The 26,486-nt window shown below is 55.7% G+C and overlaps 2 protein-coding genes across 15 annotated transcripts in view; both read left to right on the top strand.

Annotated features, from left to right (window-relative positions):
- The window catches only part of dagla (diacylglycerol lipase, alpha), a 92,662-nt gene extending 87,206 nt beyond the window's left edge, over positions 1 to 5,456 (top strand). For 3 of the 6 annotated variants that reach the window (XM_069181541.1, XM_069181542.1, XM_069181543.1), the window contains one exon: positions 1,936 to 5,456. In XM_069181541.1, the coding sequence (XP_069037642.1) occupies positions 1,936 to 2,956 (1,021 nt within the window). In that variant the 3' untranslated portion in view covers positions 2,957 to 5,456. The remainder of the gene's footprint in view (positions 1 to 1,935) is intronic. The other 3 variants (XR_011182886.1, XR_011182887.1, XR_011182888.1) reach the window with 3 other exon arrangements.
- A 10,665-nt stretch (positions 5,457 to 16,121) lies between these two features.
- Positions 16,122 to 26,486, top strand: part of myrf (myelin regulatory factor) — a 73,873-nt gene continuing 63,508 nt past the window's right edge. For 6 of the 9 annotated variants that reach the window (XM_069181434.1, XM_069181435.1, XM_069181436.1 and 3 more), the window contains exon 1: positions 16,123 to 17,264. In XM_069181434.1, the coding sequence (XP_069037535.1) occupies positions 17,219 to 17,264 (46 nt within the window). In that variant the 5' untranslated portion in view covers positions 16,123 to 17,218. Of the gene's footprint in view, positions 17,265 to 26,486 lie in introns of all 9 variants that reach the window. The other 3 variants (XM_069181441.1, XM_069181442.1, XM_069181443.1) reach the window with 3 other exon arrangements.

Genomic DNA, 26,486 nt, shown 5'->3' on the forward strand with positions numbered 1-26,486 from the left:
CCCTGTGTATCTGTTTAACCATGTCTGTGTCTCCCATCTCTCCCTCCCTGTGTATCTGTTTAACCATGTCTGTGTCTCCCATCTCTCCTCCCTGTGTATCTGTTTAACCATGTCTGTGTCTCCCATCTCTCCCTCCCTGTGTATCTGTTTAACCATGTCTGAATCTCCCATCTCTCCTCCCTGTGTATCTGTTTAACCATGTCTGTGTCTCCCATCTCTCCCTCCCTGTGTATCTGTTTAACCATGTCTGTGTCTCCCATCTCTCCCTCCCTGTGTATCTGTTTAACCATGTCTGTGTCTCCCATCTCTCCCTCCCTGTGTATCTGTTTAACCATGTCTGTGTCTCCCATCTCTCCTCCCTGTGTATCTGTTTAACCATGTCTGTGTCTCCCATCTCTCCCTCCCTGTGTATCTGTTTAACCATGTCTGAGTCTCCCATCTCTCCCTCCCTGTGTATCTGTTTAACCATGTCTGTGTCTCCCATCTCTCCCTCCCTGTGTATCTGTTTAACCATGTCTGTGTCTCCCATCTCTCCTCCCTGTGTATCTGTTTAACCATGTCTGAGTCTCCCATCTCTCCTCCCTGTGTATCTGTTTAACCATGTCTGTGTCTCCCATCTCTCCCTCCCTGTGTACCTGTTTAACCATGTCTGTCTCCCATCTCTCCCTCCCTGTGTATCTGTTTAACCATGTCTGTGTCTCCCATCTCTCCCTCCCTGTGTATCTGTTTAACCATGTCTGAGTCTCCCATCTCTCCCTCCCTGTGTATCTGTTTAACCATGTCTGTGTCTCCCATCTCTCCTCCCTGTGTATCTGTTTAACCATGTCCGTGTCTCCCATCTCTCCCTCCCTGTGTATCTGTTTAACCATGTCTGTGTCTCCCATCTCTCCTTCCTGTGTATCTGTTTAACCATGTCTGAGTCTCCCATCTCTCCCTCCCTGTGTACCTGTTTAACCATGTCTGTGTCTCCCATCTCTCCCTCCTGTCTGCCCCCAGCGTGGAGGTGCTCGTTAGTGCTGCTTGTTCCCTGAGCTTCTGTCTCCTTTGTCCAGCTCCCTGTCCTCCCAGCTGCTCCCTGTCCCTCCTGTCGTGCGGTGTCCCTGTCCCTCTTGCTGTGCGGTGTCCCTGTCCCTCCTGCTGTGCGGTGTCCCTGTCCCTCCTGCCGTGTGGTGTCCCTCCTGCCGTGCCGTGTCCCTGTCCCTCCTGCCGTGCGGTGTCCCTCTCCCTCCTGCCGTGCGGTGTCCCTGTCCCTCCTGCCGTGTGGTGTCCCTCCTGCCGTGTGGTGTCCCTGTCCCTCCTGCTGTGCGGTGTCCCTCCTGCCGTGTGGTGTCCCTGTCCCTCCTGCCGTGCGGTGTCCCTGTCCTCCTGCTGTGTGGTGTCCCTGTCCCTCCTGCTGTGTGGTGTCCCTGTCCCTCCTGCCGTGTGGTGTCCCTCCTGCTGTGTGGTGTCCCTGTCCCTCCTGCTGTGTGGTGTCCCTCCTGCCGTGTGGTGTCCCTGTCCCTCCTGCCGTGCGGTGTCCCTGTCCCTCCTGCTGTGTGGTGTCCCTGTCCCTCCTGCCGTGCGGTGTCCCTGTCCTCCTGCTGTGTGGTGTCCCTGTCCCTCCTGCTGTGTGGTGTCCCTGTCCCTCCTGCCGTGTGGTGTCCCTGTCCCTCCTGCCGTGTGGTGTCCCTCCTGCTGTGTGGTGTCCCTGTCCCTCCTGCTGTGTGGTGTCCCTCCTGCCGTGTGGTGTCCCTGTCCCTCCTGCCGTGCGGTGTCCCTGTCCCTCCTGCTGTGTGGTGTCCCTGTCCCTCCTGCCGTGCGGTGTCCCTGTCCTCCTGCTGTGTGGTGTCCCTGTCCCTCCTGCTGTGTGGTGTCCCTGTCCCTCCTGCTGTGTCCCTGTCCCTCCTGCCCTGCGGTGTCCCAGTAGAGTGTAATAACCCCCCTGCCCTCCTGCAGGAGCTGTGCGCGGTCCGAGATCTCCCTGGAGGGCTTCTCGGAGGCGCCGCCGGCGCCCGTGCCCGGGGTGCTGCGGGGCGCGCGCGACCGGCTGGCGCTGGAGCTGCGGGAGCGCCGCGCGCCGCTGGCGGTGACGGAGAGCCTGTCGGACGCCGAGTCGCTGTACAGCCTGGACTCGCGGCGCTCCTCGGCCGCGCTGCGCGGCTCGCCCGGCCTGGGGGGGCTGCCCTTCCCCGTGGACGCCCCCATACCGGAGGAGAACCCCTCGCTCAGCTCGCGGACCGAGCTGCTGGCGGCCGACAGCCTGTCCAAGCACTCCCCCGAACCCGGGCCCCCCTGGGCCGGCCAGCTGGGGCCCTGCTGCCCCTCGCCGGCGGGGTGCCACAGCCCCCCCGAGGACGCTGCGGGGCAGTACCGGCCCGGCTTCTACCCCTGCCCGCCCCCCCACCAGGGGGCGCCCTGCTCCCGCGCGCCGGCGGGGCCCGGAGCCCAGCAGACTGCGTCTCTCGAGGGCGGCACCCCTCCGGGCCACAGGGGGGCTCTGACGGGGCTCCCCTCCGTCTACAGCCCCCGGGGCTCCCCCCCACACAGACACGGGCCGGCTGAGGGGCGGGGGCAGAGGGGCAGCTGGGCAGGAGGCGCGGACCAGCCGGGGGTCTCCCTGCCCCTGCCCCTGCCCAACGGGGGCCCCCCCAGCCAGGCCGTGCTGGAGTTCGCCCAGTTCATCGACGCCCTCTTCTGCCTGGACCGCAGCAGCCCGCTGCTGGACCTGTCGGACGAGGAGCCCGAGTCGGGCCGCGGCTCGGAGCCGCCCGGGGACTGCCGGCTGCTGGCCCGCGCCACGCTGGAGCCCAACCTGGTGCCCAAGCCCCCGCGCACCTTCGCGGGCTCGGCCGGCCCGTCCTCCGGCATCTCCCTCTCGCCCTCCTTCCCCCTGTCCTCCTCGGGCGAGCTCAACGACCTGTCGCCCTCCGACAGCCTGGCCGCGCCCCCCGAGCGCCCCCTGTCCTCCGCGGTGTAGCGGCGCCGCCCTGCTGGAGAGCCGGGGGCCAGGCGGACTGGTCTCCACAGAGGGTTTCCAGGGGTGGGGTGTGCCGAACTGACTGGGCCGCGGTGGGGAGTTTGGGGGGGTTTTATTGAAAAAGCTGACAACCTGCTGCTGCACTGATACTGGAGACCGATCGGGACACAGCTGTAGATCGCGCTGCCCCACGCTGCCCCACGCTGCCCCACAGTGGCAGAGTGTGTAGTCCTGGGCTGAAGGAGTCTTGATGGGGTTCGTTGGGAGTGCAGATGGGCTTCAGAGCTGAAAGCGTTTGAATGTGTAAGGTGAGAGGACAGGTGTGCTGGCCTGGGGGAGAGCTGTAGAGGACAGGTGTGCTGGCCCAGGTGAGAGCTGTAGAGGACAGGTGTGCTGGCCCAGGTGAGAGCTGTAGAGGACAGGTGTGCTGGCCTGGGGGAGAGCTGTAGAGGACAGGTGTGCTGGCCCAGGTGAGAGCTGTAGAGGACAGGTGTGCTGGCCCAGGTGAGAGCTGTAGAGGACAGGTGTGCTGGCCCAGGTGAGAGCTGTAGAGGACAGGTGTGCTGGCCTGGGGGAGAGCTGTAGAGGACAGGTGTGCTGCCTCAGAGGAGAGCTGTAGAGGACAGGTGTGCTGGCCCAGGTGAGAGCTGTAGAGGACAGGTGTGCTGGCCCAGGTGAGAGCTGTAGAGGACAGGTGTGCTGGCCCAGGCGAGAGCTGTAGAGGACAGGTGTGCTGGAGGTGAGAGCTGTAGAGGACAGGTGTGCTGGAGGTGAGAGCTGTAGAGGACAGGTGTGCTGGCCCAGGTGAGAGCTGTAGAGGACAGGTGTGCTGGAGGTGAGAGCTGTAGAGGACAGGTGTGCTGGCCCAGGTGAGAGCTGTAGAGGACAGGTGTGCTGGCCCAGGTGAGAGCTGTAGAGGACAGGTGTGCTGGAGGCGAGAGCTGTAGAGGACAGGTGTGCTGGCCCAGGTGAGAGCTGTAGAGGACAGGTGTGCTGGAGGTGAGAGCTGTAGAGGACAGGTGTGCTGGCCCAGGTGAGAGCTGTAGAGGACAGGTGTGCTGGAGGTGAGAGCTGTAGAGGACAGGTGTGCTGGAGGCGAGAGCTGTAGAGGACAGGTGTGCTGGCCCAGGTGAGAGCTGTAGAGGACAGGTGTGCTGGCCCAGGTGAGAGCTGTAGAGGACAGGTGTGCTGGCCCAGGTGAGAGCTGTAGAGGACAGGTGTGCTGGCCCAGGCGAGAGCTGTAGAGGACAGGTGTGCTGGCCCAGGCGAGAGCTGTAGAGGACAGGTGTGCTGGCCCAGGTGAGAGCTGTAGAGGACAGGTGTGCTGGCCCAGGTGAGAGCTGTAGAGGACAGGTGTGCTGGCCCAGGTGAGAGCTGTAGAGGACAGGTGTGCTGGCCCGGGCGAGAGCTGTAGAGGACAGGTGTCTCTGCCTGGCACTCCAGTGGCTCCTGAGAGTCCACCTCGCATTCTGCAGCTACCTGCAAGGAGCAGGTCCAGGTGAGAGCAGGTTTCTGTAGGTCAGGTGCTGCCCTGCAGTTAAATATCCCTCTCCGTTCTAAAATCTCCTAGCCTCCTGCCAACGTCTCCTGCCAGGACTCCTTTCTGTGGGCTGTGTGGGTGTCGCTCCAAACAGAGCATCAAGCTCATAGGGAGGGAGAGCAGCTCTGCACACTGCCCCCTCAGGCCTGGAGGGGAACTGCCGTCCGTGCACCCCAAGCCCCCCCCCAGGAAGGGACTGGAGAGATCATGTAGACATACCTCATAGAGACGCTGTATACAATCACGAATGCTCTAGTCACTGACTGGACGTGCGGCACTCAGTCCGTGGTCCCCAATAGATGCTTCCCTCCAGAATGTTCCTGCTCCTGGACTGTTTCCTGCCATCGTCCCCCGCTGTGGTCACTGACCTGGAACACTCCGCAGTGACCACCCCTGTGGCTGCTGCTTCTGACCGCTGGACACTGATAGCTCGCCTGCAGAGACTGCGTGACGCTCCGGTGACGGATCTCTCGCTGCAGCCCGCGGGTGTCTCCGCGGGCCCGTGGCGTCTGTACAATCACTGGCGCCCGGCTCCGGGGTTCTGGTGCTCTGATCCGGCTCCGGAGGGCTCCTGTAAGCCCACCGGCTGTGTGACTGTGAGGAAGGACAGGGTCTCCTCTCAGGCCGCTGTACAGAGAGGAGCAGTTCTCAGTCGGCAGACACATCGGTATCGATGCGGAAGAGAGCTCCTGGAATATACGAGCGCAGGGGGAAGGAGAGGGACAGGAGTCTGTTCGCCGGGAACCCCTGGGCCTCTCACCTTCCTCCTGGGACAGCTGCGCTCCGGATCCTCGGGAGGAGGACTGACAGGGAGACTGGGATTGCAGCAGAAGCCGGAGCTGCTCTGGGAATCCTGCCCCTGTGCAACTAGTGCCCCTCCCCCACTCTGCCACGAGAATGTACTCATTCCCTCCTCTCTCCTGCCTGTCCATGATCCAATAAAGAATCCGTATGAAATGAGCCTGGGCACTCCTGTATGTTCATATCACTCCTGCTGCTGAGTGAGAGCTGGGCTCCTCTGGGGGTGTGTGTGTGTGTGTGTGTGTGTCTGTGTCACTCCTGCTGCTGAGTGAGAGCTGGGCTCCTCTGGGTGTGTGTGTGTCACTCCTGCTGCTGAGGGTGAGAGCTGGGCTCCTCTGGGTGTGTGTGTGTGTCTCACTCCTGCTGCTGAGAGTGAGAGCTGGGCTCCTCTGTGTGTGTGTGTGTCACTCCTGCTGCTGAGGGTGAGAGCTGGGCTCCTCTGGGTGTGTGTGTGTCTCACTCCTGCTGCTGAGGGTGAGAGCTGGGCTCCTCTGGGTGTGTGTGTGTCACTCCTGCTGCTGAGGGTGAGAGCTGGGCTCCTCTGGGTGTGTGTGTATCACTCCTGCTGCTGAGAGTGAGAGCTGGGCTCCTCTGTGTGTGTGTGTCACTCCTGCTGCTGAGAGTGAGAGCTGGGCTCCTCTGGCTGTGTCTCACTCCTGCTGCTGAGGGTGAGAGCTGGGCTCCTCTGGGTGTGTGTGTGTCACTCCTGCTGCTGAGGGTGAGAGCTGGGCTCCTCTGTGTGTGTGTGTCACTCCTGCTGCTGAGAGTGAGAGCTAGGCTCCTCTGGGTGTGTCTCACTCCTGCTGCTGAGAGTGAGAGCTGGGCTCCTCTGTGTGTGTCTCACTCCTGCTGCTGAGGGTGAGAGCTGGGCTCCTCTGTGTGTGTGTCACTCCTGCTGTCGAGAGTGAGAGCTGGGCTCCTCTGTGTGGGTCTCACTCCTGCTGCTGAGGGTGAGAGCTGGGCTCCTCTGTGTGTGTGTGTGTCACTCCTGCTGCTGAGGGTGAGAGCTGGGCTCCTCTGTGTGTGTGTGTGTCACTCCTGCTGCTGAGAGTGAGAGCTAGGCTCCTCTGGGTGTGTCTCACTCCTGCTGCTGAGAGTGAGAGCTGGGCTCCTCTGTGTGGGTCTCACTCCTGCTGCTGAGGGTGAGAGCTGGGCTCCTCTGTGTGTGTGTGTGTCACTCCTGCTGCTGAGGGTGAGAGCTGGGCTCCTCTGTGTGTGTGTGTGTCACTCCTGCTGCTGAGAGTGAGAGCTGGGCTCCTCTGTGTGTGTCTCACTCCTGCTGCTGAGGGTGAGAGCTGATACATGCACCCCCATACACACCCCCTCATACACACATACACACCCCCTCATACACACATACACACCCCCTCATACACACATACACACCCCCTCATACACACATACACACCCCCTCATACACACATATACACACCCCCATACACACACCCTCATACACACATATACACACCCCCATACACACACCCTCATACACACATATAGACGCACCCTCAAACATACACGCATACACATCCCCAAGCACACCCTCATACACACCCCCAGATATACACACCCCCTCATACACACATATACACACCCTCTCATACACACATACTGTATACACACCCCCTCATAAACACATATACACACCCCCCCAGATTTACACACACATACGTATACACGCACCCTCATACACACCCCCATGCACACACCATCATACACACATACGATCATACACATACACACACCATCATACACATACACACATACACACACCCCCATACACACACCCCCATACACACACCATCATACACATACACACATACACACACCCCCATACACACACCATCATACACACCCCCCCACGCACTGCGTGCTGTTCCCAGGAATGCAGCAGGAATCCAGCAGGCTGTCAGCTCATGGATAGAAGCCACCTGTGAGCAGAAGGGGGCAGGGGTATCAGCACAGGGTGTGAGAGAGTATGTGTCTGTGTGAGTGTTTGTGTGAGTATCTGTGTGTGTGTGTGAGAGAGTATCTGTGTGTGTGTGTGAGAGTGTGTGTGTGAGAGAGTATCTGTGTGTGAGAGAGTATCTGTGTGTGAGAGTGTGTGTGTGAGAGAGTATCTGTGTGTGAGAGAGTATCTGTGTGTGAGAGAGTATCTGTGTGTGTGAGAGTATCTGTGTGTGAGAGAGAGAATCTGTGTGTGTGTGTTTGAGAGAGTAGCTGTGTGTGTGTGAGAGAGAGTGTGTGTGTGAGAGTGTTAGAGAGTATGTGTGTGTGTGTGAGAGTGTTAGAGAGTATCTGTGTGTGTGAGAGTGTGTGAGAGAGTATCTGTGTGTGAGAGTGTGTGAGAGAGTATCTGTGTGTGAGAGAGTATCTGTGTGTGAGAGAGTACCTGTGTGAGAGAGTATCTGTGTGTGTGTGAGAGTATCTGTGTGTGAGAGTATGTGTGTGTGAGAGTATGTGTGTGAGAGAGTATGTGTGTGAGAGAGTATCTGTGTGAGAGAGTATCTATGTGTGTGAGAGTATCTGTGTGTGTGAGAGAGTATCTGTGTGTGAAAGTACAGTTGTGAGAAAAAGTTTGGAATTACCTGGATTTCTGCATGAATGGCTCCTAAAATGTGATCTGATCTTAATCATAATCATAATAAATAAAGATAGTCTTATTTAAACAACACACACACACACAACGCTTTACATTGTCCTATCTTTATTGAACAAATGGTCAAAAAGTTCTGACTGGACATGTAGACCTGACCTGACCCGCACTGGACACGCTGACCTGACCTGCAGTTTACACACTGACCAGACCTGCACTGGACACAATGACCAGATCTGAACTTGACACACTGACCAGACCTGCACTGGACACAATGACCAGATCTGAACTTGACCCGCACTGGACACACTGACCTGACCCGCACTGGACACACTGACCTGACCCGCACTGGACACACTGACCTGACCTGAACTTGACACAGTGATCAGACCTGCACTGGACACACTGACCAGACATGCAGTTTACACACTGACCAGACCTGCACTTGACACACTGACTTGACCTGAACTTAACACAGACCAGACCTGCACTGGACACACTGACCAAACCTGGACTGGCCTCACTGAGCTGTCCTGTAGTGGACACACTTACCAGACCTGGACTGGACACGTTGGCCTGTCCTGCATTGGACACTCCGAGCAGACCTGGACTGGACGTACTGACCTGTCTGGTAGTGGACACTGTGAGCAGACCTGATCTGTCTGGTAGTGGACACTGTGAGCAGACCTGTCCAGTAGTGGACACTCTGAGCAGACCTGGACTGGGCGTACTGACCTGTCTGGTAGTGGACACTCTGAGCAGACCTGGACTGGACGTACTGACCTGTCTGGTAGTGGACACTGTGAGCAGACCTGATCTGTCTGGTAGTGGACACTGTGAGCAGACCTGGCCTGTCTGGTAGTGGACACTCTGAGCAGATCTGGACTGGACGTACTGACCTGTCTGGTAGTGGACACTCCGAGCAGACCTGTCCGGTAGTGGACACTCTGAGCAGACCTGGACTGGACGTACTGACCTGTCCGGTAGTGGACACTGTGAGCAGACCTGGACTGGACGTACTGACCTGTCTGGTAGTGGACACTGTGAGCAGACCTGATCTGTCTGGTAGTGGACACTGTGAGCAGACCTGTCCGGTAGTGGACACTCTGAGCAGACCTGGACTGGGCGTACTGACCTGTCTGGTAGTGGACACTCTGAGCAGACCTGGACTGGACGTACTGACCTGTCTGGTAGTGGACACTGTGAGCAGACCTGATCTGTCTGGTAGTGGACACTGTGAGCAGACCTGGCCTGTCTGGTAGTGGACACTCTGAGCAGATCTGGACTGGACGTACTGACCTGTCTGGTAGTGGACACTCCGAGCAGACCTGTCCGGTAGTGGACACTCTGAGCAGACCTGGACTGGACGTACTGACCTGTCCGGTAGTGGACACTGTGAGCAGACCTGGACTGGACGTACTGACCTGTCCGGTAGTGGACACTGTGAGCAGACCTGGAAGCTGCAGCAGCCCAGTGGCGTGCAGAGGCAGCTGTTCGCTGGGAGGAACAATCCCCACTCTGTGCAGAAGAAGGGAGGTGTTGTTCCCACAAACAGAGGCCAGAGAGAGCGAGACTCCAGCTGTGGGGGTAAACACAACAGCACGCCTCAGAGAGGCAGGGCAGCCGTGGGGCACAAACACTGGCATTGTCTCCGCACACCCTGAACAAGGCAGGGTGGAATCTCTCCTCCCCCAGCCCACACAGCAAACCTGAGCACAGAGTACAGTCTGAGCAGGGCCAGCTCACAGACACACAGAGACACAGATAGCATGAGCACCAGAGACACTGAGACACAGACAGCAGGGCCAGCTCACAGACACACAGACAGCAAGAGCACCAGAGACACTGAGACACAGACAGCAGGGCCAGCTCACAGACACACAGACAGCAAGAGCACCAGAGACACTGAGACACAGACAGCAGGGCCAGCTCACAGACACACAGACAGCAAGAGCACCAGAGACACTGAGACACAGACAGCAGGGCCAGCTCACAGACACACAGACAGCAAGAGCACCAGAGACAATGAGACACAGACAGCAGGGCCAGCTCACAGACACACAGACAGCAAGAACAGCAGAGGCACACAGAGACACAGACAGCAAGAGCACCAGAGAACAAGACATCAAGAGCAGCAGAGACACTGAGACACAGACACACAGACAGCAAGAGCACCAGAGACACAGACAGCATGAGCAGCAGAGACACAGAGACACCGAGACACAGACAGCAAGAGCAGCAGAGACACAGACAGCATGAGCAGAAGAAACACAGACAGCAAGAGCACCAGAGACACAGACAGCAAGAGCACCAGAGGTACAGAGACACAGACAGCATGAGCAGCAGAGACACAGACAGCATGAGCAGCAGAGACACAGACAGCAAGAGCAGCAGAGACACAGACAGCATGAGCAGCAGAGCCACAGAGACACAGACAGCATGAGCACCAGAGACACAGAGACACAGAGACACAGACAGCAAGAGCACAAGAGACACAGACAGCATGAGCAGCAGAGACACTGAGACACAGACAGCAAGAGCACCAGAGACACAGACAGCATGAACAGCAGAGACACAGGGACACAGGGACACAGAGACACAGAGAGCATGAGCAGCACAAAGTCTGACTAACACACTGTCACTCCTCTGTCTGTCTGACACACCGTCACACCTGTGTCAGTAAGAGACACCGTCACACCTGTGTCTATCTCACACACTGTTACCTATCTCACACACCGTCACACTTGTGTCTGTCTGACACACTGTCACACCTGTGTCTGACACACTGTCACTTCTGTGTCTCACACACTGTCACACCTGTGTCTGTCTGACACACTGTCACTTCTGTGTCTGACACACTGTCACACCTGTGTCTGTCTGACACACTGTCACTTCTGTGTCTCACACACTGTCACTCCTGTGTCTGTCTGACACACTGTCACTCCTGTGTCTGTCTGACACACTGTCACTTCTGTGTCTCACACACTGTCACTCCTGTGTCTGACACCCTATCACACCTGTGTCTGTCTGACACACTGTCACACCTGTGTCTGACACACTGTCACACCTGTGTCTGTCTGACACGCTGTCATACCTGTGTCTGACACACTGTCACTCCTGTGTCTGTCTGACACGCTGTCATACCTGTGTCTGACACACTGTCACTCCTGTCTGTCTGACACACTGTCACTTCTGTGTCTCACACACTGTCACGCCTGTGTCTGACACACTGTAACACCTGTGTCTGTCTGACACACTATCACTCCTGTGTCTGTGTAACACACCATCACACCTGTGTCTTTCTGACACACTGTCACTCCTCTGTCTGTCTGATATACCGTTGCAACTGTGTCTGACACACTTTCACTTCTGTCTGTCTGACACACTGTCACTTCTGTGTCTCACACACTGTAACACCTGTGTCTGACACACTGTAACACCTGTGTCTGTCTGACACACTATCACTCTTGTGTCTGTGTAACACACCATCACACCTGTGTCTTTCTGACACACTGTCACTCCTCTGTCTGTCTGACACACTGTCACCCCTGTGTCTCACACACTGTCACACATGTGTCTGACACGCTGTGACACCTGTGTCTGTCTGACACACTATCACACCTGTGTCTGACTGACACACTGTCGCACCTGTCTGTCTGACACACTGTCACTGCTGTGTCTGACAGACTGTCACTCCTGTGTCAGCTGACACACTGTCACACCTGTGTCTGTCGGACACACTGTCACACCTGTGTCTGTTGGACACACTGTCACACCTGTGTCTGACACACTATCACACCTGTGTCTGACTGACACACTGTCGCACCTGTCTGCCTGACACACTGCCGCACCTGTGTCTGTCTGACACACTGTCACTGTCTATCGGACACACTGTCACTCCTGTGTCTGTCTGACACACTTTCACACCTGTGTCAGTAAGAGACACCGTCACACCTGTGTCTATCTCACACACCATCACACCTGTGTCTATCTCACACACTGTCACCTATCTCACACACCATCACACTTGTGTCTGTCTGACACACTGTCACACCTGTGTCTGACACACTGTCACTTCTGACTGTGTATGAAACACTGTCACACCTGTGTCTGTCTGACACCCTGTCACACCTGTGTCTGTCTGACACACTGTCGCACCTGTGTCTGACTGACACACCTATTTCTGTCTAACACACTGTCACATCAGTGTCTCACACACTGACACATTGTCACTCTTGTGTCTGTCTGACACACTGTCACTCCTCTGTCTGTCTGACACACTGTCACTCCTGTGTCTCACACACTGAAACACTGTCACTCCTGTGCCTGTCTGACACACCGTCACACCTGTGTCTGCCTGACACACTGTCACACATGTGTCTGACACATTGTCACTCCTGTGCCTGTCTGACACACTATCACACCTGTGTCTGCCTGACACACTGTCACACCTGTGTCTGACACACTGTCACTCCTGTGTCTGTCTGACACACTATCACACCTGTGTCTGACAAACTGTCACTTCTGAGTCTGTCTGAAACACTGTCAAACCTGTGTCTGACACACTGTCAAACCTGTGTCTGACACACTGTCACTTCTGTCTGTCTGACACACTGTCACTCCTGTGTCTGTCTGACACACTGTCACTCCTGTGTCAGCTGACACATTGTCACACCTGTCTGTCTGACATACTGTCACTCTTGTGTCTGTCTGACACCCTATCACACCTGTGTCTGTCTGACACGCTGTCACACCTGTGTCTGTCGAACATACTGTCACTCCTGTGTCTGACACACTGTCACTCCTGTCTGTCTGACAATCTGTCACACCTGTCTGTCACACTGTCACTGTTGTGTCTGCCTGACAAACTGTCACACCTGTGTCTGACACACTGTCACACTTGTGTCTGACACACTGTCACTGTTGTGTCTGTCTGACAAACTGTCACTGTTTGTCTGTCTGATATACCGTTGCAACTGTGTCTGACACACTTTCACTTCTGTCTGTCTGACACACTGTCACTTCTGTGTCTCACACACTGTAACACCTGTGTCTGTCAGACACACTGTCACTCCTGTGTCTGTGTAACACACCATCACACCTGTGTCTTTCTGACACACTGTCACTCCTCTGTCTGTCTGACACACTGTAACACCTGTGTCTGTCTGACACACTGTCACTCCTGTGTCTGTCTGACACACTATCACACCTGTGTCTGACTGACACACTGTCACACCTGTCTGTCTGACACACTGTCACACCTGTGTCTTTCTGACACACCGTCACTCCTGTGTCTGTCGAACATACTGTCACTCCTGTGTCAGCTGACACACTGTCACACCTGTCTGTCGAACACACTGTCACTCCTGTGTCTGACACACCGTCACTACTGTCTGTCTGACACACTTTCGCACCTGTCTGTCTGACACACTGTCACTTCTGTGTCTTTCTGACACACTGTCACTCCTGTCTGTCTGACACACTGTCACTCCTGTGTCTGACACACTGTCACTCCTGTGTCTGACATACTGTCACTCCTGTCTGTCTCACACACTGTCACGCCTGTGTCTGACACATTGTCACACCTGTGTCTGACATACTGTCACTCCTGTATGTCTGACACACTGTCACTTCTGTGTCTCACACACTGTAACACCTGTGTCTGTCTGACACACTGTCACTCCTGTGTCTGTGTAACACACTGTCACATCAGTGTCTTTCTGACACACTGTGACCCCTGTGTCTCACACACTGTCACACATGTGTCTGACACACTGTCACTCCTGTGTCTGTCTGACACACTATCACACCTGTGTCTGACTGACACACTGTCACACCTGTCTGTCTGACACACTGTCACTGCTGTGTCTGACAGACTGTCACTCCTGTGTCAGCTGACACACTGTCATACCTGTGTCTGTCGAACATACTGTCACTCCTGTGTCTGACACACTGTCACTCCTGTGTCTGTCTGACACACTGTCACTTCTGTGTCTGTCTGACACACTGTCACTGCTGTGTCTGACAGACTGTCACTCCTGTGTCAGCTGACACACTGTCACACCTGTCTGTCGAACATACTGTCACTTCTGTGTCTGACACACCGTCACTACTGTCTGTCTGACACACTGTCACTTCTGTGTCTGTCTGACACACTGTCACACCTGTGTCTGACATACTGTCACTCCTGTGTCTGTTTGACACACTGTCACACCTGTGTCTGACACCCTATCACACCTGTGTCTGTCTGACACACTTTCGCACCTGTCTGTCTGACACACTGTCACTCCTGTGTCTGTCTGACACACTGTCACTTCTGTGTCTTTCTGACACACTGTCACTCCTGTGTCTGACATACTGTCACTCCTGTCTGTCTGACACACTGTCACTCCTGTGTCTCACACACCGTCACACCTCTGTCTGTCTGACACACTGTCACTTCTGTGTCTGATATACTGTCACTCCTGTCTGTCTGACACACTGTCACACCTGTGTCTGATATACTGTCACTCCTGTCTGTCTGACACACTGTCACACCTGTGTCTGTCTCACACACTGTCACCTCTGTGTCTGACATACTGTCACTCCTGTGTCAGCTGACACATTGTCACCTCTGTGTCTGACACACTGTCACTCCTGTGTCTGACAAACTGTTACTCCTGTGTCTGTCTCACACACTGTCACACCTGTGTCTGACACACTGTCACTCCTGTGTCTGTCTGACAAACTGTCACTCCTTTGTCTGTCTCACACACTGTCACACCTTTGTCTGACACAGTCACTCCTGTGTCTGATATACTGTCACTCCTGTCTGTCTGACACACTGTTACTGTTGTGTCTGCGTGACGACCTGTCACTCCTGTGTCAGCTGACACACTGTCATACCTGTGTCTGTCTGACACACTGTCACTCCTGTGTCTGACACACTGTCACTCCTGTGTCTGTCTGACACACTGTCACTTCTGTGTCTCACACACTGTCACTCCTGTGTCTGTCTGACACACTGTCACTCCTGTGTCTGTCTGACACACTGTCACTTCTGTGTCTTTCTGACACACTGTCACTGCTGTGTCTGACAGACTGTCACTCCTGTGTCAGCTGACACACTGTCACACCTGTCTGTCGAACATACTGTCACTTCTGTGTCTGACACACCGTCACTACTGTCTGTCTGACACACTGTCACTTCTGTGTCTGTCTGACACACTGTCACACCTGTGTCTGACATACTGTCACTCCTGTGTCTGTTTGACACACTGTCACACCTGTGTCTGACACCCTATCACACCTGTGTCTGTCTCACACACTTTCGCACCTGTCTGTCTGACACACTGTCACTCCTGTGTCTGTCTGACACACTGTCACTTCTGTGTCTTTCTGACACACTGTCACTCCTGTGTCTGACATACTGTCACTCCTGTCTGTCTGACACACTGTCACTCCTGTGTCTCACACACCGTCACACCTCTGTCTGTCTGACACACTGTCACTTCTGTGTCTGATATACTGTCACTCCTGTCTGTCTGACACACTGTCACACCTGTGTCTGATATACTGTCACTCCTGTCTGTCTGACACACTGTCACACCTGTGTCTGTCTCACACACTGTCACCTCTGTGTCTGACATACTGTCACTCCTGTGTCAGCTGACACATTGTCACCTCTGTGTCTGACACACTGTCACTCCTGTGTCTGACAAACTGTTACTCCTGTGTCTGTCTCACACACTGTCACACCTGTGTCTGACACACTGTCACTCCTGTGTCTGTCTGACAAACTGTCACTCCTTTGTCTGTCTCACACACTGTCACACCTTTGTCTGACACAGTCACTCCTGTGTCTGATATACTGTCACTCCTGTCTGTCTGACACACTGTTACTGTTGTGTCTGCGTGACGACCTGTCACACCTGTGTCTGACACACTGTCACTTCTGTGTCTGTCTGACACACTGTCACACCTGTGTCTGTTTGACACACTGTCACACCTGTGTCTGTCTGACACACCGTCCTTGCTGTGTCTGACACACTCCTCCTGTGACCCTGGCGCCTGGTCAGTCTGCAGTCTGTAGTCTGTGGCCCGAGTGCCCCTTGCTGGACTTCTGCTGATCGTGTCGGTTTTACCGAGGAGGAGGAAACGTAACGCTCTTGACTGGTCTCGCCGGAACAATGAACTTGTGGCCGCGGCCTCGGGAGGAGAAACAGGTGTTGAAAACGGTTGGTTTGGGCAGGAGCGCCGGTCCCGCGGCCGGGAGGACGGACAGAGCAGCTCGTGGCGGAGGCGTGTCGATGCCGCTCACCTGGGGCAGAGGGGCCGGGTCTCGGGGCGGAGCCGAGCAGCGCAGCGCAGCGCAGAGCAGCGCCCCTCCTCTCACAGCGCTGCTGCCCTCGCCGGGATTCACGGACCGGACCGCGGAGAGCTGTGAACTAGCGGATTCGGTTCCGGACGATGCTGACCCGCTAAGGCGGAGGAGTTTCGTGTGTCGGTGGTGGAAAAGTCTGAAACACTTTCTCGGTTCAGCTGCTACCTGTGGGGCGAGCGAGTGAGCGAGCGAGCGGGGCAGAGAGGAGCCCAGCCCGCAGCGGAGACTCGGGGCAGAGACTCGGGGCAGAGAGGAGCACAGCCCGCAGCGGAGACTCGGGGCAGAGACTCGGGGCAGAGAGGAGCCCAGCCCGCAGCGGAGACTCGGGGCAGAGAGGAGCCCAGCCCGCAGCGGAGACTCGGGGCAGAGAGGAGCCCAGCCCGCAGCGGAGAGCCGGGGCAGAGACTCGGGGAAGAGAGGAGCCCAGCCCGCAGCGGAGAGCCGGGGCAGAGACTCGGGGCAGAGAGGAGCCCAGCCCGCAGCGGAGACTCGGGGCAGAGAGGAGCCCAGCCCGCAGCGGAGACTCGGGGCAGAGACTCGGGGCAGAGAGGAGCCCAGCCCGCAGCGGAGAGCCGGGGCAGAGACTCGGGGCAGAGACTCGGGGCAGAGAGGAGCCCAGCCCGCAGCGGAGAGCCGGGGCAGAGACTCGGGGCAGAGAGGAGCCCAGCCCGCAGCGGAGAGCCGGGGCAGAGACTCGGGGCAGAGAGGAGCCCAGCCCGCAGCGGAGAGCCGGGGAGGCGCGCAGGTCCTCAGCCCGGCGGCGGGCGGGCGAAGCCGGGCGATGACGGCCGGGCTGCCCGCGAGTGGAGCAAGAGACTACTGAGGGAGAGGACGGCCGAGCAGCCGCCGCAGAGAGACACAGGGACCCGCTTCACTGCCCTCCGGGCCGCCATGGGCCCGGTCTAGACCCGAGTCCGGCTGGGAGAGACACCTGGATGGAGGTTCCGGAGAGGACCCGCTAGAATGGATGTGGTCGGTGAAACGGAAGCCTTACAGCGATTCTTTGAAGGTAGTGCTGCTATTATTATTATTATTATTATGATGATGATTATTGTTGGACCGTGTTTTTAAGGTCCGCTCAGTCTCGAGCTGCACCTGAGCGACAGGGTGGCCTCGAGGCGCCAGGGCTCGTGCCCGAGCTCTGTCTGTGTGGAGCCCGCACGTTCTCCCCGGGCTCACCCTGGGGTCCGTCATGCTGGGAGGTTAGCGTGGCCCCGGGTGCGAGAGTCTGCGGCCCTGCGCTGGTGAGACGCGCCCGGCCTCCTGCCCCGCCCTGCACTGTGAGGAGGTGGCCGATCAGAACTGTTTTGTATAGCGCCTTTGCGGTCAGACAAAGGAAGCGGACGGTGAGAGGAGGAGGCAGAATGACCGGACCCTCAGGGCCGTGGGAGAGCAGAGGCCCTTCTGAGTCCGGACGTGACAGGGCTTGGGGCAGGAGCCTCTGAGCTCTGGGGCGCAGCGGGAGAAGCCCCTGTCACCCCCAGAGTGTCCGCAAGCTGGGGGGACAGACAGGGGGCCGGGGGTCAGCTGAGGGAAGGCTGGGAGCTGGGGGCAGCTCGGACAGGTGCTGAGGCGCCACGCAGGGCCCTGTGGCTGAGCAGGAGGGGGATTAGGTCAACGTGACAGAGAAACTGGGAGAGATGGACGCTGCTGTGGGCTGTTGGACCACAGTGACCACCCAGTGCACTGCTGTACTGCTCTGTCACAGACAGGGGGCAGCTCGGAGTCGGGGCTTGAATACCTGGGTGATGAGCGCTGTAGTGTCCCAGTGTCCCAGTGTCCCAGTGCCCGTGTCCCAGTGTCCCAGTGTCCCAGTGTCCGTGTCCCAGTGGAGGCTGCTGCTGCAGGAGGGGTGAGGAATGTGGTGCTCAGCTCATGTGCGGATCAGGATGATAGAAATTCTGCAAGTGTATCTGCAGCTCCTGGAGTCTGTCCAGCAGGTTCTGTACACATCCCCTAGACCCAGCACTGACCCTGACCCCAGCACTGACCCGGACACTGACCCTGGCTCCAGCCAAACACTGACCCTGACCCCAGCACTGACCACCCTGACCCCAGCAAAACACTGACCCTGACCCCAGCAAAACACTGACCCTGACCCCAGCACTGACCCTGACCCCAGCAAAACACTGAACCTGACCCCAGCAAAACACTGACCCTGACCCCAGCAAAACACTGACCCTGACCCCAGCACTGACCCTGACCCCAGCAAAACACTGAACCTGACCCCAGCAAAACACTGACACTGACCCCAGCAAAACATTGACACTGACCCCAGCACTGACCCTGACCCCAGCAAAACACTGACCCTGACCCAAGGACTGACCCTGACCCCAGCACTGACCCGGACACTGACCCTGGCTCCAGCCAAACACTGACCCTGACCCCAGCAAAACACTGACACTGACCCCAGCACTGACCCTGACCCCAGCCAAACACTGACCCTGACCCCAGGACTGACCCTGACCCCAGCACTGACCCGGACACTGACACTGACCCCAGCACTGACCCTGACCCCAGCCAAACACTGACCCTGACCCCAGCACTGACCCGGACACTGACACTGACCCTGACCCCAGCAAAACACTGACCCTGACCCCAGCAAAACACTGACCCTGACCCCAGCACTGACCCTGACCCCAGCAAAACACTGAACCTGACCCCAGCAAAACACTGACACTGACCCCAGCACTGACCCTGACCCCAGCAAAACACTGACCCTGACCCAAGGACTGACCCTGACCCCAGCACTGACCCGGACACTGACCCTGGCTCCAGCCAAACACTGACCCTGACCCCAGCAAAACACTGACACTGACCCCAGCACTGACCCTGACCCCAGCCAAACACTGACCCTGACCCCAGGACTGACCCTGACCCCAGCACTGACCCGGACACTGACACTGACCCCAGCACTGACCCTGACCCCAGCCAAACACTGACCCTGACCCCAGCACTGACCCGGACACTGACACTGACCCTGACCCCAGCAAAACACTGACACTGACCCTGACCCCAGCAAAACACTGACACTGACCCCAGCACTGACCCTGACCCCAGCACTGACCCTGACCCCAGCAAAACACTGACCCTGACCCTGACCCTGACCCCAGCCAAACACTGACCCTGACCCTGACCCTGACCCCAGGCAAACACTGACCCTGACCCTGACCCTGACCCCAGCCAAACACTGACCCTGACACTGACCCTGGCCCCAGGCAAACACTGACCCTGACCCCATCAAAACACTGACACTGACCCCAGCACTGACCCTGACCCCAGCAAATCACTGACACTGACCCTGACCCTGACCCCAGCAAAACACTGACCCTGACCCCAGCCCAACACTGAGCCTCGCCCTGACCCCAGCACTGACACTGATCCCCGACACTGACCCTGACCCCAGCAAAACACTGACACTGACCCCAGCACTGACCCTGACCCCCGCACTGACCCCAATACTGACCCCAGCACTGACACTGACCCCAGCACTGATCCTGACCCTGACCCTGACACTGACCCCAGCCCAACGCTGACCCTGACCCCAGCCATACCCCAGCCGGACCCCAGCCCAACACTGACCCCAGCACTGACACTGACCCCAGCCCAACACTGACCCCCGCACTGACCCCCGCACTGACCCCAGCACTGACCCCAGCACTGACCCCAGCACTGACCCCGACACTGACCCCGACACTGACCCCGACACTGACACTGACCCCAGCACTGACCCCAGCACTGACCCCGACACTGACCCCAGCCCAACACTGACCCCAGCCCAACACTGACCCCAGCCCAACACTGACCCCCGCACTGACCCCCGCACTGACCACAGCACTGACCCCGACACTGACACTGACCCCAGCCCTGACCCCAACACTGACACTGACCCCAGCACTGACCCCGACACCGACCCCGACACCGACCCCAGCACTGACACTGACCCCAGCACTGATACTAACCAGTATACTGATACTGACTGATACTGACTGATACTGTCGTCAGTGCCGGGGTCAGTGCTGGGGTCTGGCTGGGGTCAGGGTCAGTGCTGGGGTCTGGCTGGGGTCAGTGTCAGTGTTTGGCTGGGGTCAGTGCTGGGGTCAGTGCTGGGGTCTGGCTGGGGTCAGGGTCAGTGCTGGGGTCAGTGCTGGGGTCAGGGTCAGTGTTTGGCTGGGGTCAGTGCTGGGGTCAGTGTCGGGGTCAGTGTCAAACTCAGTGTGACAGACTGAGCATGTCAGTGGGTCAGAGTGTCAGACTCAGTGGGTCAGTGTCAGTGTGTCAGGTCAGTACAGTCTCAGTGTCAGTGTGAGACTCAGTTTGTCAGGTTTTAGTGTAGTAGTGTCAGTGTCAGACTCAGAGTAGTAGTGTCAGTGTCAGACTCAGAGTAGTAGTGTCAGTGTAGTAGTGTCAGGGTCAGTGGGTCAGTGTCAGTGTGGTAGTGTCAGACTCAGTTGGTCAGACTCAGTGTCAGTATAGTAGTGTCAGTGTCAGACTCAGTGTCAGTGTCAGTGTGGTAGTGTCAGGGTCAGTGGGTCAGTGTCAGTGTCAGTGTAGTAGTGTCAGACTCAGTTGGTCAGACTCAGTGTCAGTATAGTAGTGTCAGTGTCAGACTCAGTGTCAGTGTCAGTGTGGTAGTGTCAGTGTCAATGTAGTAGTGTCAGTGTCAGTGGGTCAGTGTCAGTGTCAGACCCAGTGTCCATGTCAGTGTGGTAGTGTCAGACCCAGTTGGTCAGACTCAGTGTCACTGTGTCAAACTCAATGTGACAGACTGAGCACATCAGTGGGTCAGTGTGTCAAACTCAGTGTGTCACTGTGAGACTCAGTGGGTCAGTGTCAGTGTGTAAGTGTCAGTGTGTCAGGTCAGTACAGTCTCAGTGTCAGTGTGAGACTCAGTTTGTCAGGTTTTAGTGTAGTAGTGTCAGACTCAGTGTCAGTGTAGTAGTGTCAGTGTCAGACTCAGAGTAGTAGTGTCAGGGTCAGTGGGTCAGTGTCAGTGTGGTAGTGTCAGTGTCAATGTAGTAGTGTCAGTGTCAGTGGGTCAGTGTCAGTGTCAGACCCAGTGTCCATGTCAGTGTGGTAGTGTCAGACCCAGTTGGTCAGACTCAGTGTCATTGTGTCAAACTCAATGTGACAGACTGAGCATGTCAGTGGGTCAGAGTGTCAAACTCAGTGTGTCACTGTGAGACTCAGTGGGTCAGTGTCAGTGTGTAAGTGTCAGTGTGTCAGGTCAGTACAGTCTCAGTGTCAGTGTGAGACTCAGTTTGTCAGGTTTTAGTGTAGTAGTGTCAGACTCAGTGTCAGTGTAGTAGTGTCAGTGTCAGACTCAGAGTAGTAGTGTCAGGGTCAGTGGGTCAGTGTCAGTGTCAGTGTAGTAGTGTCAGTGTCAGTGTCAGTGTAGTAGTGTCAGGGTCAGTGGGTCAGTGTCAGTGTCAGTGTGGTAGTGTCAGTGGTCAGTGTCAGTTTCAGTGTCAGACCCAGTGTCCATGTCAGTGTGGTAGTGTCAGACCCAGTTGGTCAGACTCAGTGTCATTGTGTCAAACTCAATGTGACAGACTGAGCATGTCAGTGGGTCAGAGTGTCAAACTCAGTGTGTCACTGTGAGACTCAGTGGGTCAATGTCAGTGTGTAAGTGTCAGTGTGTCAGGTCAGTACAGTCTCAGTGTCAGTGTGAGACTCAGTTTGTCAGGTTTTAGTGTAGTAGTGTCAGACTCAGTGTCAGTGTAGTAGTGTCAGTGTCAGACTCAGAGTAGTAGTGTCAGGGTCAGTGGGTCAGTGTCAGTGTCAGTCTAGTAGTGTCAGTGTCAATGTAGTAGTGTCAGTGTCAGTGGGTCAGTGTCAGTGTCAGACCCAGTGTCCATGTCAGTGTGGTAGTGTCAGACCCAGTTGGTCAGACTCAGTGTCATTGTGTCAAACTCAATGTGACAGACTGAGCATGTCAGTGGGTCAGAGTGTCAAACTCAGTGTGTCACTGTGAGACTCAGTGGGTCAGTGTCAGTGTGTAAGTGTCAGTGTGTCAGGTCAGTACAGTCTCAGTGTCAGTGTGAGACTCAGTTTGTCAGGTTTTAGTGTAGTAGTGTCAGACTCAGTGTCAGTGTAGTAGTGTCAGTGTCAGTCTCAGAGTAGTAGTGTCAGTGTAGTAGTGTCAGGGTCAGTGCGTCAGTGTCAGTGTGGTAGTGTCAGACTCAGTTGGTCAGACTCAGTGTAAGTGTAATAGTGTCAGACTCAGTGTCAGTCTCAGTGTCAGTGGTTCGGGTCAGTGACTCAGTGTGTCAGGTCAGTCTCAGTGTCAGACAGTGTCAGGTCAGGTCAGTGTCAGTCTAGTAGTGTCAGTGTCAGTCTCGGTGTCAACGTAGTAGTGTCAGTGTAAGACTCAGTGGGTCAGGTCAGTCTCAGTCTCAGTGTCAGTCTAGTAGTGTCAGTGTCAGTCTAGTAGTGTCAGTGTCAATGTAGTAGTGTCAGTGTCAGTGGGTCAGTGTCAGTGTCAGACCCAGTGTCCGTGTCAGTGTGGTAGTGTCAGACCCAGTTGGTCAGACTCAGTGTCATTGTGTCAAACTCAATGTGACAGACTGAGCATGTCAGTGGGTCAGAGTGTCAGACTCAGTGTGTCACTGTGAGACTCAGTGGGTCAGTGTCAGTGTGTAAGTGTCAGTGTGTCAAGTCAGTACAGTCTCAGTGTCAGTGTGAGACTCAGTTTGTCAGGTTTTAGTGTAGTAGTGTCAGACTCAGTGTCAGTGTAGTAGTGTCAGTGTCAGACTCAGAGTAGTAGTGTCAGTGTAGTAGTGTCAGGGTCAGTGGGTCAGTGTCAGTGTCAGTGTGGTAGTGTCAGTGGTCAGTGTCAGTTTCAGTGTCAGACCCAGTGTCCATGTCAGTGTGGTAGGGTCAGTGTCAGTGGTTTGGGTGTAGTCTCAGTGTGGTAGGGTCAGTTTCAGTGGTTCGGGTCATTGTCAGACTCAGTGTCTGTGGTTCAGGTCAGTGTCAGACTCGGTGTCAGTGTAGTAGTGTCAGTGTCAGACTCAGAGTAGTAGTGTCAGTGTAGTAGTGTCAGGGTCAGTGGGTCAGTGTCAGTGTCAGTGTGGTAATGTCAGACTCAGTTGGTCAGACTCAGTGTCAGTGTAGTAGTGTCAGTGTCAGACTCAGAGTAGTAGTGTCAGTGTAGTAGTGTCAGGGTCAGTGGGTCAGTGTCAGTGTCAGTGTGGTAGTGTCAGACTCAGTTGGTCAGACTCAGTGTCAGTGTGGTAGTGTCAGACTCAGTTGGTCAGACTCAGTGTCAGTGTAGTAGTGTCAGGGTCAGTGCGTCAGTGTCAGTGTGGTAGTGTCAGACTCAGTTGGTCAGACTCAGTGTAAGTGTAATAGTGTCAGACTCAGTGTCAGTCTCAGTGTCAGTGGTTCGGGTCAGTGACTCAGTGTGTCAGGTCAGTCTCAGTGTCAGACTCAGTTGGTCAGGTCAGTGTCAGTCTAGTAGTGTCAGTGTCAGTCTCGGTGTCAACGTAGTAGTGTCAGTGTAAGACTCAGTGGGTCAGGTCAGTCTCAGTCTCAGTGTCAGTGGTTCGGGTCAGTGACTCAGTGTGTCAGGTCAGTCTCAGTGTCAGACAGTGTCAGGTCAGGTCAGTGTCAGTCTAGTAGTGTCAGTGTCAGTCTCGGTGTCAACGTAGTAGTGTCAGTGTAAGACTCAGTGGGTCAGGTCAGTCTCAGTCTCAGTGTCAGTCTAGTAGTGTCAGTGTCAGTCTAGTAGTGTCAGTGTCAATGTAGTAGTGTCAGTGTCAGTGGGTCAGTGTCAGTGTCAGACCCAGTGTCCGTGTCAGTGTGGTAGTGTCAGACCCAGTTGGTCAGACTCAGTGTCATTGTGTCAAACTCAATGTGACAGACTGAGCATGTCAGTGGGTCAGAGTGTCAGACTCAGTGTGTCACTGTGAGACTCAGTGGGTCAGTGTCAGTGTGTAAGTGTCAGTGTGTCAAGTCAGTACAGTCTCAGTGTCAGTGTGAGACTCAGTTTGTCAGGTTTTAGTGTAGTAGTGTCAGACTCAGTGTCAGTGTAGTAGTGTCAGTGTCAGACTCAGAGTAGTAGTGTCAGTGTAGTAGTGTCAGGGTCAGTGGGTCAGTGTCAGTGTCAGTGTGGTAGTGTCAGTGGTCAGTGTCAGTTTCAGTGTCAGACCCAGTGTCCATGTCAGTGTGGTAGGGTCAGTGTCAGTGGTTTGGGTGTAGTCTCAGTGTGGTAGGGTCAGTTTCAGTGGTTCGGGTCATTGTCAGACTCAGTGTCTGTGGTTCAGGTCAGTGTCAGACTCGGTGTCAGTGTAGTAGTGTCAGTGTCAGACTCAGAGTAGTAGTGTCAGTGTAGTAGTGTCAGGGTCAGTGGGTCAGTGTCAGTGTCAGTGTGGTAATGTCAGACTCAGTTGGTCAGACTCAGTGTCAGTGTAGTAGTGTCAGTGTCAGACTCAGAGTAGTAGTGTCAGTGTAGTAGTGTCAGGGTCAGTGGGTCAGTGTCAGTGTCAGTGTGGTAGTGTCAGACTCAGTTGGTCAGACTCAGTGTCAGTGTGGTAGTGTCAGACTCAGTTGGTCAGACTCAGTGTCAGTGTAGTAGTGTCAGGGTCAGTGCGTCAGTGTCAGTGTGGTAGTGTCAGACTCAGTTGGTCAGACTCAGTGTAAGTGTAATAGTGTCAGACTCAGTGTCAGTCTCAGTGTCAGTGGTTCGGGTCAGTGACTCAGTGTGTCAGGTCAGTCTCAGTGTCAGACTCAGTTGGTCAGGTCAGTGTCAGTCTAGTAGTGTCAGTGTCAGTCTCGGTGTCAACGTAGTAGTGTCAGTGTAAGACTCAGTGGGTCAGGTCAGTCTCAGTCTCAGTGTCAGTCTAGTAGTGTCAGTGTCAGTATAGTAGTGTCAGTGTCAATGTAGTAGTGTCAGTGTCAGTGGGTCAGTGTCAGTGTCAGACCCAGTGTCCGTGTCAGTGTGGTAGTGTCAGACCCAGTTGGTCAGACTCAGTGTCATTGTGTCAAACTCAATGTGACAGACTGAGCATGTCAGTGGGTCAGAGTGTCAGACTCAGTGTGTCACTGTGAGACTCAGTGGGTCAGTGTCAGTGTGTAAGTGTCAGTGTGTCAGGTCAGTACAGTCTAAGTGTCAGTGCAAGACTCAGTTTGTCAGGTTTTAGTGTAGTAGTGTCAGACTCAGTGTCAGTGTCAATGTAGTAGTGTTAGTGTCAGACTCAGTGTCAGTGTAGTAGTGTCAGTGTCAGTCTCAGAGTAGTAGTGTCAGTGTAGTAGTGTCAGGGTCAGTGGGTCAGTGTCAGTGTGGTAGTGTCAGACTCAGTTGGTCAGACTCAGTGTCAGTGTAGTAGTGTCAGACCCAGTGTCAGACCCAGTGTCCGTGTCAGTGTGGTAGGGTCAGTGTCAGTGGTTTGGGTGTAGTCTCAGTGTGATAGGGTCAGTCTCAGTGGTTAGGGTCATTGTCAGACTCAGTGTCTGTAGTTCAGGTCAGTGTCAGACTCAGTTGGTCAGACTCAGTGTCAGTGTAGTAGTGTCAGGGTCAGTGGGTCAGTGTCAGTGTCAGTGTGGTAGGGTCAGTGCCAGTGTGGTAGGGTCAGTGTCAGTGGGGCAGGGTCAGTGTCAGTGCCAGTGTGGTAGGGTCAGTGTCAGTGGGTCAGTGTCAGTGTGGTAGGGCCAGTGTCAGTGGGTCAGGTCAGTGTCAGTGGTTCAGGTCAGTGTCAGTCTCAGTGTGTCAGTCAGTGTGGTAGGGTCAGCATCAGTGGGTCAGTGTGAGTGTGGTAGGGTCGGTGTCAGTGGTTCGGGTCAGTGTCAGTGTCAATGTGGTAGGGTCAGTGTCAGTGTGGTAAGGGCAGAGACAGTGGGTCAGTGTCAGTGTCAGTGGGTCAGTGTCAGTGTGGTAGGGTCAGTGTCAGTGTCAGTGTGGTAGGGTCAGTGTCAGTGTGGTAGGGTCAGTGTCAGTGTGGTAGGGTCAGTGTCAGTGTGGTAAGGGCAGAGTCAGTGGGTCAGTGTCAGTGTGGTAGGGTCAGTGTCAGTGTGGTAAGGGCAGAGTCAGTGGGTCAGTGCCAGTGTGGTAGGGTCAGTGTCAGTGGGTCAGTGCCAGTGTGGTAGGGTCAGTGTCAGTGTCAGTTGGTCAGCATCAGTGTGGTAGGGTCAGTGTCAGTGTGGTAGGGTCAGTGGGTCAGTGTCAGTGTGGTAGGGTCAGTGCCAGTGTGGTAGGGTCAGTGTCAGTGGGTCAGTGTCAGTGTGGTAGGGT

This window comes from Lepisosteus oculatus, chromosome 21 (genome assembly GCF_040954835.1).
Source record: "Lepisosteus oculatus isolate fLepOcu1 chromosome 21, fLepOcu1.hap2, whole genome shotgun sequence".
In the NCBI taxonomy this organism is placed as follows: Eukaryota; Metazoa; Chordata; class Actinopteri; order Semionotiformes; family Lepisosteidae; genus Lepisosteus; species Lepisosteus oculatus.